Source organism: Vigna unguiculata, chromosome 3 (assembly GCF_004118075.2).
Source record: "Vigna unguiculata cultivar IT97K-499-35 chromosome 3, ASM411807v1, whole genome shotgun sequence".
Classification (NCBI taxonomy): Eukaryota; Viridiplantae; Streptophyta; class Magnoliopsida; order Fabales; family Fabaceae; genus Vigna; species Vigna unguiculata.
In genome coordinates this window covers 22,183,012-22,198,671 of record NC_040281.1, presented here as the reverse complement: position 1 = coordinate 22,198,671, position 15,660 = coordinate 22,183,012, and the positions used below count along the sequence as shown (strand labels likewise).

Sequence of the window (15,660 nt, the reverse complement as noted above, 5' to 3'; positions counted from 1 at the left end):
TCTTTGTTGTAATTTTTTTTATAAAAATTAATATTGAAGTAATTAGAACGCGGGTACGGGTATGGGTACGAGATTATACCCGTTACCCGATGGGGATGAGGATGAGACAAAAGTTTGATACCCGTTGGATTTGGGTATGAGGATGAGGATGAATTTTTTGTGTGGGGATGGATATGAGATAACGAAACTCATTCCCGCCCCGCCTTGTTACCATCCCTAATTAAAATAGTAAAATAGAAAATTTAGTCGGGGGAGACTAGGAAGACTACAAGATTTATTTTAAAGAAGAAACAAACAAAGGTATTGTAAAAGTAAATGTATGTTTCATATACTTTATAAATTTATCATACAAAAACATTTAAAGACCAGCTTAACATTCAATGTGGATTTGATAATGAATTTGACATTAAATTGTCATGTTTTTTGAACCATTTTTCTTTAGTTACTAAGTCAGAATTTTTAATTTTTTATAAATTAAATTTCCCCCATTTACAACCAAAATGGTAAAATTTGTCCAATAAATGAGAACTGAATTTCCTTGGACACGTTAAATACACTCGTACATACATGCGGTGTGATTGAAAATGCGTTTTTCTCGTCATTCCAGTGTTGCCCTTGCTGTTTGTTCTGGTCTCGGTGGTTGTTTTTATTTTCAATTATTTTTCCTCCTCGCGTGTAACTTCCGAACGCAAAAATAGCACATTAGCCACTAGGAATAGAACGAGCAGAAGAAAGAAGAAGGTGAGAAAAAAAAATAATAATAAAAATAAAGAAAGAAAGAACAACACTATGAATATCACTAACAATCAATAATAATTGAGTGATGAGATATAAATATTAGGAACAGCCGAAGACACAGCACAACCCAAGCATAAGACGCAAATAGAGCAGAGAGAACACAAGAGAAGAAGAGAAGCAGTGGGTAAACAAAAGAGAAACAAAATCCACAAATCTAGAGAACAAAAACCGCCTCTAGCATACCAATAGCAATAGCACACAAACAAAAAGTACTTCCCTCAAATACGTATAGATAGTTTTTTGTATATTGAGATCTTGTTCTCTCTTTCTTCTTTTTATTGGAGTGAAAGAAAGAGAGATCCTGTCATCCTACAATGGTGGCTTTGTAGCTTACTAGGTAATATTAGGCAACAATTTTCACCTCGTTAATCGGTGTTTCACTTCCTTCTTTTTTGGATGAACCCTTTCGATCAGAGCTTCCTTTTTTAACTTTTTGATCTATATATTCATTAGTGGCTGGGTTTAAAAGTTGTTTGATTCTTCTTCTTCCCTTCAAATTGCCGCTTTATGTTTAATAAATATAAGTTTTTGGAATTGGAATTAGGGTTTGGTTTACTCGTAGGCATTTATGGAGTATATGTACTGAACTTGTTTATATTTTTTTAGGGTTTCATTAGATCGCAACTTGCGCTTGTTTTGATCAGAAGGTGTCATCGAGAAGACGACCTTAATTCTGTGGTGTGGGTCTGCGTGAAATGGGCAAGAGCTCTGGACTTTCGAGGGGTTCATATTCTGGATTTAAAGCTATTTTTGTTGAACATTTGCCCTTGGAGATTGCTTAAGATGGTCTTTGACATTAATTGTTTGAGCATGGAAGAAGATTGTCTATTATAACTGGGAATTGTTGATCAAGATTGGAGAACCAGTGCAAAGCCATCTGAGTCTTCATTTTTGTTGTTTTCTCTGTTTTTTGACTTCGCTGGGAGACAATTTTGGCTTTGGAATTGACACGAAGAAGAAGCTGATAGATTCTTTATTTGCTCATAAGGAACTTGGCGTATCTGATTTCAGTGGTCTTTTACATTTTTAAAGCAGCCTTTTTGAATTGATATAGTTAGACTGACACTAGTAAAGTAATTGTATACTGATTGGTTGAATCATTTGCTTGCCTGCTGTGCATTCTGGAGATGAACGCAGTGACATGGTGCATGGACAAGAGTATAGTTCCTGGTTCTGGTTTGTCCCCTTTCTGGAACTGGGCAGCTGTTGGAAACTAATTCAAGTACTCTGTCTTGAAGACTTTTACGCTAGGCATATCTGTGTTTTTGTGCAATGTCGCGCTGTTTTCCATTTCCGCCACCAGGATATTTAAAGAAGACTATAACAGATGAAGTAGGCTTGTTGAAAAAGGTTAATATACTTTACTATATTCACATTGTATATATAGTATGACTAATGGACTGGTTTTATAATGTTGTTTTACTTGATGGAGCATTAAAACTTTTCTGTATAAAATGTTCAAATGAATTATGTAGTCATTAACTTTTATCTTTTTATTTTTACTTAGTAGTGATATAAGTTCAATTTGTTTGGAGCTTGTTGTAAAAATGCTTGCTATAAACATTTAAGTTGGTCCTTTTTGAACTATAACATAAGCCATGGTTGTTCGGATAAGTGCAATTGAAGCTGATTGGAGGCTTACATCACTGTATATGTTTTGGCCTGCAATGAATAATGCAGTTTCACTCTTTGCTGATGCTAGTTGGTTCAAGGGATGCACACGAGTTTATCTTAATTGATATTTAAATACAGGATTCATAATAGGTTTTCTGAATTGTGTTAAAATTTTGGACTTTTGGACTGTTGTCAAATATAGTGCTTAATATACAAGTTCCATGAGTATTGAGTGGAGAAATTAGTTAATTACTGGTGAAGAGGGAACAATATTATGATTATTAAATGTGTTTATCACCTAAATTTAATTCTTGTCATGCACTACCTATTTTCAGCCTTTCATGTTAGAAGTGTTGAGTTATCATTTATTTCAAGAGGTATCTATAAAATATTTGGTATGCCTGTTAAGGTAGATACAAAGTAGTGCAATCAGTCTCTCATACATGATATATGAATTTGTTATGGATTTTTTTTTTCTCGTTTCTTGGGAGTATGAGTTCTTCAAAACACTACCCTGTGATTAGTATTGAATAACTGTCATCAGTAATCGAGTTATGAGTCATTTTGTTAAAAATGAGTAAACATCAGTAATCATCCACCTAGGCCTAATACATCTCTGGAAAATGTTAAGAATAATTGATTTACACTTTAAGTTTCTTAAGGGATGATTCCTTTCATTAATTATTCTTTCTATGTAACACATGCAAACAATATCACTTTCTTTGTGAGACACAACATTGGTAGGGGTGTTTGGTCACATATTCTCTTTTCTTATGCTACATTTTGAGAAAAAATAAATTTTCAACAAAAATAAAGTAGTGGATCCTAGAACAATCTGACAGAGGGAGTTTCAGTATGGAGGTTGAACTTTTGCTGATCAGCTAGGATTATTTGCATTGGGTGATTCATTGAACGGGGTATGTTACCCATTAAATTTGTTCCTGTGACCAAGTCTGTTCCAATTTTAGTAGTTGTTTTAATTATGACTAAACCTTTAAGGTATTGCATGATAGGAACTGGCTTGAACTACATAATTTGAATTGGGGTTCCATCTGTGTAGAAGTTTTGGGTTTTGAACACCTTTAGTGAACTGTGTATTTGGATTCTGTTTTTTAATGTCAAAGGATATTTTAAATATGATTTTAGACACTGAATGATTTTTGTTTTCCTTAAACAAGTATTGGCTTTGGATTATTTATACAGAGACAAGAAAACATCTAGAAAAATATTTTCTTTAGTACTATGATCAACTGATAATTATTTGATGATAATTACCATTTTGGTTTCCTTCAATTGGATTCATAATTCCTCTCAAGGTTGTATTTATACACAGCAGGACATATTTGTATGGATGTTGAAATAAAAGTTAAACAATCATAATCATTTTCCTTTTCCTAATTTAGTTCTAATATATGTGTGTGTGTGTGGAATTGAATAATGTGCTAGGTTTTTGTTTTCATTTTGATTGTGTTATTGCATAAAAAAATGTCATTTCAATTAAGTTTTAAATATTCTGTGTGCTACATTGATTTGCATGTCTTGTTCTTAGTTTAAATCATTATGTTTGAATAATTTCATCTAGTCCCTTGTAGTAGTAGTAAGCTTGTAATTATTTCATATAGATTGTGGATGTGAATAACGTCAACACCAGTGAAAAGGGGAAGACTCATTATTACAATGATGCAAAAGGTAGGTCTAATAATATAGGGCAACTGAAGCGAAGAACATAGTAGAAGAAAAGTTTGCTGGTTCATCTGTACATGTATGTTGTATTTGCCTGTCATCCTTCATAATAAGATGTCAGTTGCTATTCTGATCCCTTTAGTTCGGTATTAGTGATAACAGAACATTCTTCAAAATTGTTACATTATAAAGTATTTTTAATCTGTGCCAAAAGCAAAGAAGAATGAAAATAACAGATCACAATTGCCAGCATTAGCATCTAGCATTGGAAGTGTTTCTCCTTGTTTAAAAATATAATCTTTGGGACTGATTAATTACTAGGCATTAATTATTATACTTTTATTTTGACTTCGATGGAATTATGTTTTCCCTCAGAGTTTGGTTATAGTTGGCTGAAACCTTTCCTAAAATACAGAACACTTTGTGGGTAGATATTGTATACTGAATGGACTTTGATCTTTTAATTGTTGTGGTTTCTGCTTTTGAAATTTAAGATGGTCTTGAAGACAAGAATCCAATTTTTTTAACTGTTTTAATTGTGATAGTTTCTCTTTCTTCTCCTTGGTTGTTCTTGGGTGTAGATATTGTGAAGCCATTATGCTTTTTCCCTTATTTGACAATTGCAAATACCTCTTCTCACAATGTTACTTGCAGGAAAAGCAGAAGGAGAGAAAACATAAGAAAGATAAGAAAGACAAAGAGAAGAGGGAAAGTAAGGAAAAGAGGGACAAAGAAGGAAGAGATGGAAAGCATAAGGAAAAGAAGGACAAAAAGGAAAAACACAGAGAGAAGAAGAAAGATAAGGACAAGGATAAGAACAAAGACAGAGATAAAAGTAAAATCAGTACTGCAGATGACAAAGGCTTTCCAAGACAAGCTGAGGTCCTCAATGGTAATCTCCATCAAAAGGCAATTAAGCAAGATGATAAGAAGGACATCATGTTTGAGAATAGACTCACCAAACAGTGTACTGGTAGCAATGGGGAGAAGGCAGGAGAGAAAAATCATTTGGTTGAGGACAACCAAACTTCAAAGTTCCTCCTGGAGTTGAACCGGAGGATTAGGGACGATAATGGAGGAGCTGACAATCAATTTGTTCATAAATCCACTAATACAGACAATAGAAAAGATGAAGAAACTTTTAGGTTGGTGGCGAAAGCTGGTGGCACCTTTAGTGATGGTAATGAAAAACTCGTGGATAAGGGTCTTGATGTTAAAAAGATTGATGGGAGGGAAATTCAACCAGAGGTCCGACCTACTGGAAATACACCTGTTCCAAATCATGCTGGAAATTTTCATCCTAGAGTTGATGGAATACCCAAACATTTGGGAAAACCTTTTGAAAGGAATTTGGAAGCAACAGTTGAAGGGAACGAAAGGGTTAAAGAAAAGAAAGACAAAGATGAAGATAAAGAAATGGCCAGACGAAAGACAAAAGAAGGAAAGGTTAAGGAAAGGAAAGATGAAGGAAATGAAAAGGTTAAGGATAAAAAAGATGATAAAAGAAGAGATAAAAGGAAAGATAAAGAGAAGGAGAAGAAAGGGCATGGGAAGAACAAAGACAGGGATAAAGAGAAGAAAAAGGAGGAGAAAGCTAGGGAGCATAGTGAACATAAAACAGCAGACCAAAATAAATCAAAAGAAAGCAACAAAATTGGAGTTAACGATTTTGCACAGCTCTCTAGGAACAGCCTTGAGGTCCCTGTTAGAGGGGAAAATCTCAAAAAACGAAAGGACATTGAGTCAAATGGAGTTCCACGTGGTGAGTGTTACTTAAGATGAGTCTTATTGTCATTTACTCAGTGATCCTATAAAGTAATATTTAAAATTTGAATAAGATGTTTCACTTATTGGATTTGGAGTAGTAGTATATTGCTGGCCCAATGACCTAAAATGAGATATTACATCCACGGTGGGTTTTCACTAATGTCATGTTTATATTGATAATTTTTATTCATTCATATTGATCAATATTCTCAAGCTTGCATATTATCTGCGGTTGACTGACAAGTTTAATTCTTTTACAGTTGATGACAGTTTTCCCAATAAGTTTCCAAAACTGTCTTCCTCTCACTCTTTCACTGATAATGGAAGGATTCTGATTTCCACTCCAGATTCTTCATATAGGCCACAGGAAGACAACTGTGTTAAGGTAGAAAATAAAGAATGCAAGATAAATGGCGTCATTGAGGCTAAGCCATTTTCAGCTTCTTCCAAGAAGACTCACACTGCTATTGTGTCGACTGATTTGTTAACTGAAGCCCATTTAAAGCCACCCCATCCAGATACCAAGTACCTAGACCAGTTATATTCAGTACCTAAGGTGGATCATTGGACTGATTTTGATGAAGAGTGGTTATTTGGCGGCAATCTTCCTGAAAGAAAATCCATGATAAAATGTTCAGATGTTGGGGATACACCACAGGTATGGGCAGAAGCTCTGCTTATAGAGCAGGCAGATGCTTTTGCTCTTCCATATGTCATTCCCTACTGAATGAGGTGAAACAAACAGCTCCTTTGACACTGCAGGAGGAACTATAGCATGGGCTGGAAATGATTCCAAATTTCTTGATTGTTACTTGCCCGCCAGCAGCTAGCATTGAATGGCTGGTTGGTTGCATGCTTTATGCGATGATGCAGCCATGTCAAAAGTGCAGTTGCTCTCGTGTGGATGTTAGTTATTCATTTAGTCAACATTGGGACTTTTTGTACAGGTTGTGGAGAGGGAAGGGAGATGTGTGCAACTTGTTATACTATTCTTGCTGGGAGATGAGTTGCTCTTTCTAATTTAGAATGAGAATTTTAAGTGAAACTAGATGTGATCTTTGCAAGTCCACCACAATTTTGATTTGTAACATAAAACTCTTATTCACGAGAATAAGAATATGTATGATAGAGGAGGGATATGGATAGAGAACGGAAACGAAGTAACCGGATTCATTTATTCAGTTTCGTGTAAATTTTATTGGTCATTGAATCACTGCCCTAATCATATAATTACAAATTAGATTCTATACCATGCATGCTCAGCCCTTGTGTCTGAAAGATATGATGATTTTATATCTAATAGAATGGCATTGTACAGTCTAAATAATTCGTATTACAAGATGCTGTAATTTATTTAGAGAAAGGACATATTGCAAAAATGTTAAGAATATTTGTGTATACTCAACAAGGCCTACAATTTTATAAAGGTTAAAAAGTGTATATTTGATTTAATAAGTATTGTAGTCCTGAAAAAACTAATAATGCATTCATAATTTTAAGAGATCATGGATATTTGATCTTTGTTAAAATGGTAAGCATATCAATTAATTTTTCGTGTAAGATGTTAATGATAAGATATAACAATTAGTTTTAACAACGGTTGTTATTCCACACACACCACTTTATTGTATCATATCATCCATATTACACTTCTAGTTAAGCATTCCTACTCAAGCAAGATTGTTTTTAAAATCCTATACTACTTGGCTCTTACTACAAGATCTTCAAAGGTAATCCTATAGTACAAGACCCTTAATACAAGGTCTAGAAATGCTTCACGATGTCCCAAGAGAAGAGGAGCTAGTTTTACCTTGTCGAGAGGATGCTAACTCTTCTTGAATTTGTTTGGCCATGCTCCTTTTGATAGGACCATTGGCTAGGGGTGTGCCATCGTCCCCTCCTCTTGAGAAAGATTTGACCTAAAATCTAGAGGCTCTTCATCTTCATGTTGCTCCAAATCATCTACAAAAGGGGTTAGATCACAAACATTAAAAGTAGCATTCACATCATACTCACATGGCATCTATAGCCTATATTCATTGTTGTTAATTCTTTGAAGCACTCTAAAAGGTCTATCACCACGAGAATTGAGTTTGGACTTCCTTTGTTTTGGAAATCTATCTTTGCTTAAATAGAGCCAAACCCAATCTCCTTCCTAAAAAACCACTTCCCTCTTACCTTTCTTATTTTTCTTGATGTATCTCTTGATTTGGTGTTGTATTTGAGACATCACCTTCTCACGCATTTTTCTTCACAAATTCGGGCTTAGATACTCATTCCTTATGAATGAAATCACTAGGATTTGCGAGAGGTATGATGTTTAAAGGAATGAGAGGATTAAAGCCATATACAACTTCAAATGGAGAGATTTTGTATTATATGCAAACTCAATGTGGGGAAGGTATTCATTCCAAGACTTGTGGTTTCCTTTCAAAATAGCTCTTAACATGGTTCCTAATGAACTATTCACAACCTCGGTTTGCCCATCAGTTTGGGGGTGACTAGAGGTGGAAAAATGAAGCTCGCTTTCTAGCCTAGACCAAAGTGTCTTCCAAAAATGGCTAAGGAACTTAATATCCCTATCAGATACAATGGTCCTAGGAAAACCATGGAGTTTTGCCACATCTCTAAAGAAGTTTTTTGCTATGTAACTTGCATCATCTACCTTCTGATATGGTACGCAATGAGCCATCTTACTAAACCTATCCATAACCACAAAGATAGAGTCATATCTCCTTTGAGTTTTGGGTAGACCAAGGATAAAATCCATGCTAATGTATTCCCATGGGATGAAGCAATGGGTAGGGGGGATCTACAAACCATGATGCATAGTTTTAGCCTTGGCTTACAAACATGCAATATACTTATGACAATTCCTTTGAAATTCCTTTCTCTTGAAAAATGCTTAGAGTTTTATCAACTCTAAAATTGTCCATGAGACCTCCCTCATGTGACTCCTTGATGAGGAGCTTCCTATAGGAACCTTGAGACACACACAACTTACCCTCTCTAAACAAGTACCCCCTTGAGCCTTCTTTTGACAACTAGCAAAAATGGGAAAAGAAATTATCTTGTCCATACAACTCTTCCATGTGATCAAAAACCAAGAATTTATGCTCCATGTTTTGAAAAGAGATTGCGCCTTCTAGAAACAGCATGAACCACAACATTTGATTTTCCTTTCTTGTATTTGATCAAATAAGGAAATTTTTCCAAATATTCCATCCACTTTGCTTGTCTTTTGTGAATCTAAAAAATATCCCAAAGCAGTACACACAAGATAACAAACACACATAAATGCACATGCTCCCCCTATCACTAGTATGGGTTGTCATACAGAAACTGGTTCATTAGTTTTCTCACCCAATATACATTTACTTTTCAATTTCTTAATTCAATCCCTTCAATATTTCTCCCCCTTTGAATTCATCAAATAGAAGTTAAAGCAATGAAGAACAAGAATAAAAGCAATTATTTTTAATAATCGAAGGACATTGTACCGGGGACAAGAACTAGAAATAGAAAAAATTTGATACAATCAACATGCTAAAATTTAAAATCAATTGACTAAAAAACTGATAGAACTCATAAACCAACAATACAACACTACAAATGCAATGCATGACCCTAAAAGACAACCCAATCAGTCATCCTAATGATGGTTACTGTTTTGGAACGAGGTAAGCAGATCATGAATGCCATAGATTTGATCATGCAGTTAATGAATGTCATAGAGCTGTTGTCTTTTGGAGGGTTGAAAGGGACAATTTCCATTGGTTCAGTAGTGGGTTCTTCTTCATCCATTGGGTTAACTTCAAATTGGACACATTTTCTCATCCCCTTCAAACCAAGCCTCAATTGTTCCTTGGTGTTCGTGATTTGGAGAGTTGGGAGTGGGACGAGTGGAGTCTTCTTCCTTAGATTGGACATGACGTTGTTGGCGACAAGGCATGATGATTGTAGGTGTGGTTGTATCTAAAAAGTATGGATGCATATTCATGTTTGTAAATGTAATATTTATAGATGAACAAATTGAATGCATATTCAGTTAGTTGAATTGTGCAAATTTCTTGTATTTAATTCTGTTTATTTTATCAAAGTAATGTAAAGGCATTAGATTATCTGTATCTGATTAAAGTATTATGTTTCCAATGAGTTTTCATGAGTGGATCAATAAATTCAGATCATGTAAGGTACACGCACATTGGAATCACACAACACATATATTTTATGCTCAATGTTTTTTAAAAAGTAGCAAATAGTTGATGGAATAGCTTTTAAGAGCAGGTTGTACTTGATCACGTGACCATTGCTTTGGCCCAATCAACTTTTGAATCTATTTTATTCAAATATTTACTATTTAAGTGAAATCAACATATAGATTCGAAAGACTAACAAACTAAAAATTCATCAAATAATAGGTTTCTACACAAAATCTAGTTAAGTGACACTAACACATAAATTTGAAAAATCAATAGACTAAAAATTTGTAAAATTGAACTTTCTGTATCCAGATGTTGTTTAAATGAAATTAACATATAAAATTGTAAAATCAACAGATTAAAAGATGTATTAGATTATGTTTCCTGCATATAGTGACTTTTTAAGTGAAATCAACGAATAAAATTGTAAAATCAGCAGACTAATTATGATAGTTCACATTTTATGCTCACATTAGCTTATTTAAAAGAAATCAATATATGGATTTATAAGATTAACATGCTAAACACACATCAGATCACAATTTTCATATCTAATATGCCTACTTCAGTTGTTAGCTTGTTATACCTATCACGAGCTAATGGTTTTGTAACAAGGATGCATCAGAGTATTTGAACGTAGCAATATCATTTTTAAATTTTCCCAAGCTTGGGAACTTTATCTATTATTTTAATTCCAAAGAATTATATGAATTTGCTTTATAAAGTAATATCCTCCTAGGGTGTTACACGATATATGCTCAAAATAATAAAAAAAAGTTGTAAAAATAAAAACAACCCATAAACAAGTAGTGTAATTCTAAGCTTAAAAAAAACTAACCAAAGGATGCACGAAGCCGATGAAGTAAGAAGAAACTCGTTGAAGGAAGAAGATACACGAATAGGGATGGCAACGGGTCGGGTCGGGCATGGATAGTGCCTACCCGTAACCCGACCGCCAAAAAATAATCCTCCCGTTACCCGTCCGTTTACCCGCCGGGTATCCGCTTAAAAAATATTCGCGAATATTTTTAAAACTCGCGGGTATCCATGGATATCCGATACCCGCAAATATTTAAAAAAAATATATATTTTATAAATTTTTTAATATAAAATTATTAAAATAAAATATAAATTAAATTAAATTTTAATTATAATTAAATTTGACATAATAAAATATACTGTTAATTTTAATTTTAATTAAATTTAACTTAATAAAATATAAATTAAATTTTAATTTTAATTTTTGCGGATAACGGGTACCCGCGGATACAGATAGTATGATACCCGTACCCGACCCGTTTATAAGCGGGTATTAAAATACTCGCTACCCGCTACCCACGGGTAATAAATACCTGCGGATAGTAACTATCTATCGCGGATTTTATCTGCGGATATCCGCAGGCTCGAGTATTTTTGCCATCCTTATACACGAAGAAGCTGAATCACACGAGAAGAAGAAAAAAGCTAAGGAAGAAAAAGAAGAAGAAAGTTGACGGGAGAAACTAAAATCACCGTTAGTGCTTTAAAAATGACTTGGGAGTGCAACTCCAATAAATATTGTGGATGAAGGTAGTAAATAGGGTTGGTAAACACTATTTATTGATTACCTAATTAATTTAAAATCTAAAATATAAATTTAGTAGGACATAATTGGAATCATAGTAAAATTTGGCAATGTAGGAAGAAAACTTTGAGGTGCAGGAAGAAACCCCCTCATTTTAATGCTCTTGCACCCGTATTATAATTGGACCTTATGCCAATGTTGGCCGCATATCTATCCCCACTTCTTACACCCATTGTAGTCTTCTTTTGCTGTGGGTTGGGCCACATTGTTATTTACTACACCCACACACTTATAAGTCGTACCCCCCATGTTGTGTATCGCACTTTTGCCTTTGTGTCTTTTTGATACTTCACTTTTTACATACTCTATTTTTTTATAAATAATAAAAATTTAAAAATGACAAATATTTTCTTTCTTTACCTTTTTTGTGTTTGCTCCGCTGCTTGTGTCACATGACACTAATTTTCACATAATTCAAAATACCCAAAAATATAAAAAATTTATAAAAATAAAAAAATAACCAACAATTTCTCAATTAGTTTTTTAAGAACTACATGATCCTGATTTTCCATTGTGAATGAAAATACGTAGAAGTGAGGTTAGTCTTTATGTGGTTCACCTTCAAAAAATCAAAAAAGTTTCAAAATCTTTTTTAAATAGATTTTTTTCATTTAGAGCTATGTAAACCTTGATTTTCCATTATGAGTGGAAATTCATAGAAGTGAGGATTATTCATTGTCAAATTGTTTTTTCAAACAAAAATATTTTTATTTCCTTTTGTACAATGTTTTCTTACTTTTGGGGTAAATTAAATATTTTGAAAAACCACATCACTGTTTGAACATTATATTAAATGGGTCGTCGTGGGATGGACTTTGTAGGGTACTAATACCTTTCCTATGTGTAACAGACTCTCGAACCTAAATCAAATTTCACAAACCATGTCTTACTTTTCAATTTCTCCAGAGTTTTTCAAAATAAACTACGGTGACGATCTCAAACCTTTTTTTTAAATGATTGTTTTTGGTTAGTCATTCCATCACGATTTCAGTTGTGGTAGACTCTATAGTATAAGTGTGTATATTAATCTTCTGCTCGTTCTCATTCTATCTTTATTCAACCATTCATTCCCAATTTGTTTGCTTTTTCATTTAGTTGTTGATATTTATAATATTGTTCTAGAATATGACAATTGATGTATTTCTACTGAATATTTTCTCTTTACTTCAATATCTTCATCTATAAGGAAAGACTTGATATATCTATTAGAGTGTTTGCATCTTTGAATTATCCATTCTTTCATTTCTTATATTTGTTCAACTTGAATTTCTTCATTCTTCAACTCAAATATTACCGTTCTAGCTTTGAATGTAATCTTTAGGTTATTCTTCAAGTAATTTGAAATCTTCAGAATATTTCCTTTTGTTAGAATTAATTTAAATCATATATGATATTCTTCAAAATTTGTGATCTTCCATTAGCGTAAATATTCTCTATATTCTTCTTCTTCAATTAATTAGATTTCTTCTAATTTTTTATAATAAATCTTGATATGATACTCGTGTATTTAATCTTCCTTTTGAACATTTTTTTTTTTTATGAAATGATAGATCAAGCTCAATTCTTTGTCTCATCTTATGGGTCGTCTCATACCCTTTGTAGACTTAGTTTAGTCAGTTTTGACTTTCTTATTATGTTGTCTGGTTAACTCACCTTTGACTCGTGTACTCAGTATACTTCACTTTCATCATCTCTGATCTTACTTTAATTTTCAGGTTCAATTCTTTGTCTCATCTGATGGGTTTTCTAGTACCCTTTGTAGACTTTGTTTAGTCAACTTTTACTTTCTTATGTTGTCTGGTCAACACGTATTTGACTCGTCTACTTAGTATACTTGACTTTCATCTCGTATGGTTTTACTTTGGCTTTTACTCCTCTAGTTAACTTGATTAAGCTTTACTCCTCTTGTCAATATGACTCGTCTAGTGCATAAGTTTGACTTCCATATAATCTGGTCAATCCAGTCATTTGGTAGGTGTACTTGTTACTTACTTCATTCTTTTGGTGACTCCATTAACTTGACTTGTCTGGTTCTTTTGTCTTTAGCCGTCGAATTAGCACAAGTATCTTATCAACTTTAACTTGTTTGCTCAATGCACTTGTTTTGTTTTTTCTTTATATTTCATCTATTATGTTAATTTAACTTATGATAAAGTTTGCATGGAAATCATGAACAAACATCATATAATCAAATATAATCACAATTTATTTTGGGTTGGTCATTACATAACATCTAATCAATGAGTGATCCAATGGGTACTTAACATAGTTTAGTGATGATCAAGTCTAGTCCAATCTTTGTATGAGTGTTTTATACATATTTCTTTAGTTAAACTAGGACTTCACTAGTTATGTCTTTCATTTCATTAAATATTTTACCCTAAACCCTAAACAACCTAATTTTATTTTGAACACCCATAGTGCGCCCTTTTATTCTTAAACCCCATTTTACAAAATGGGCCAACAACCCAAAATTTTTTATCAACCACACTACCCTTTCTTTTTCTTTTTGAACTCCTATTCCAAAATGGGCTTGTGGCCAAACGCGTGATTCTTAATATCCTCACACCCATGCTTTTCTTTTTGCACTCACTAAAAATCCTCTATTAATGGGTGGACATATGGCATCCAGTGATTGGCAAGATCTTTTATTTGATTTTGATTATGAAAACGATTTTGGTAAGGAGGTATCTGATCTAACATCATCTACAACGCTTCACTATAGCATTTCCAGTCCACCAATTCTCATCATCACCATCTCCAAATGTCACAAAGAACTACCCATCATCTCTAAATGACACATAGAACCACCCATCACCAGCCCTTTGTCTCCAAATTCACACAAGAAACCCACACACACAAGAGGCACAATTGATGGAGAATCATTTGGAGGACAACTGTAAAACCCATGAAAAATATTTATAGTTTTTGCAAGTAAGTTGGTTGAACTTGGAAATAGTATTAAAGTAAATAAGTAATGTGGCAAGAGAAATGATGGGTGTGGAAGTAATAAATAATAATTAATAATGATAATTGATAAAGCAAGTGATGCATAATTGGTTAAGGGCCTAACCTTAGGATAAGGTTGAAGGTTATGTGTTCAATTATTGTCATGTGCATTATATGTAATTTATTTTTGATAAATATTTTAAAATGTGTTAGTGTGTTTTAGATGTTTGTATTACTTGTGTTGCTTATGGTTGATATTGAAAATGTGTTAGCTTGTTGGTATGAAATGGTTGATGTGATTAAAGTTTATGGGTTTGAGCCTTGACTAGAGTAAAGTAACTTTAAATTTTTTTACAATTTTTTTAAGTATTTGTGGAATATGAAAGATTGAAGGAAGATTCATTGAATTTGGTCACAGACACTATGGTTAAGACTGATTAATAAGAATTAAAGAAGAGAGTTAGTGCAAAACGTCTCAATATTAAAACCAAATTAAGGTTAATTTTATTTTAATTTAATCTATGTCTCAATGTTCAAACCAAATTAAGGTTAATATTTATATTTTTATTTTAATCAACATCTCAATGTTAAAACCAAATTAAGGTTAATATTTATATTTTTATTTTAATATACGTCTCAATGTTAAAACTAATTTAAGGTTAATATTTATATTTTTATTTTAATTTAGGCAGTTGAATCATTAGAAAATTTAAGTCATAATTTTTTTAAAGAAGAATGCATAGAGAGTTTAGAGTGGAATGCAAGTTTTGGGAGAGAAGGAAAGTAGGGATTGCAAAATTTTTTTGAGGAAATGTGTTTGTGGTGTGGAGAGAAAAGTCTTAAGGTAGAATTGGTTTAGAAGAATTAGAGCTGGTGATTATAAATTTCCAGGTAAGGGGAGCTATCCAATTTTCTTGATGGGTGTAACCGTTGGATAATCGTTCATATTCCATGCATGAGTTCTATGGTGATATGATGTTAAGATATTGGTGGCGTAAATTTCCTTTGGGATTAAGGCCACAA

General features: G+C 33.2%; 1 protein-coding gene across 2 annotated transcripts; it reads left to right on the top strand.

The window, feature by feature from the left end:
* The first annotated feature begins 821 nt into the window (after positions 1–821).
* Positions 822–7,072, top strand: LOC114177836 (myb-like protein X). Of its 2 annotated transcripts, none has more exons than XM_028063411.1 (4): positions 822–1,007; positions 1,405–2,148; positions 4,750–5,857; positions 6,123–7,072. In XM_028063411.1, exons 2-4 carry the CDS (start codon positions 2,071–2,073, stop codon positions 6,587–6,589), a joined length of 1,653 nt encoding a protein of 550 aa, XP_027919212.1. In that variant the 5' UTR covers positions 822–1,007; positions 1,405–2,070; the 3' UTR covers positions 6,590–7,072. The 2 variants fall into 2 exon arrangements, with proteins under 2 accessions (XP_027919212.1, XP_027919211.1); XM_028063410.1 differs by having other exon boundaries at positions 822–1,135.
* The last annotated feature ends 8,588 nt before the right edge of the window (positions 7,073–15,660 follow it).

What these genes read in the sequence shown, in the direction of transcription:
- LOC114177836 (XM_028063411.1), top strand. Translation starts at nt 2,071, where the DNA reads ATGTCGCGCTGTTTTCCATTTCCGCCACCAGGATATTTAAAGAAGACT. An exon ending in AAGTAGGCTTGTTGAAAAAG is followed by an intron (nt 2,149 to 4,749) that starts GTTAATATACTT and finishes TGTTACTTGCAG; the next exon opens with GAAAAGCAGAAGGAGAGAAA. An exon ending in GTCAAATGGAGTTCCACGTG is followed by an intron (nt 5,858 to 6,122) that starts GTGAGTGTTACT and finishes ATTCTTTTACAG; the next exon opens with TTGATGACAGTTTTCCCAAT.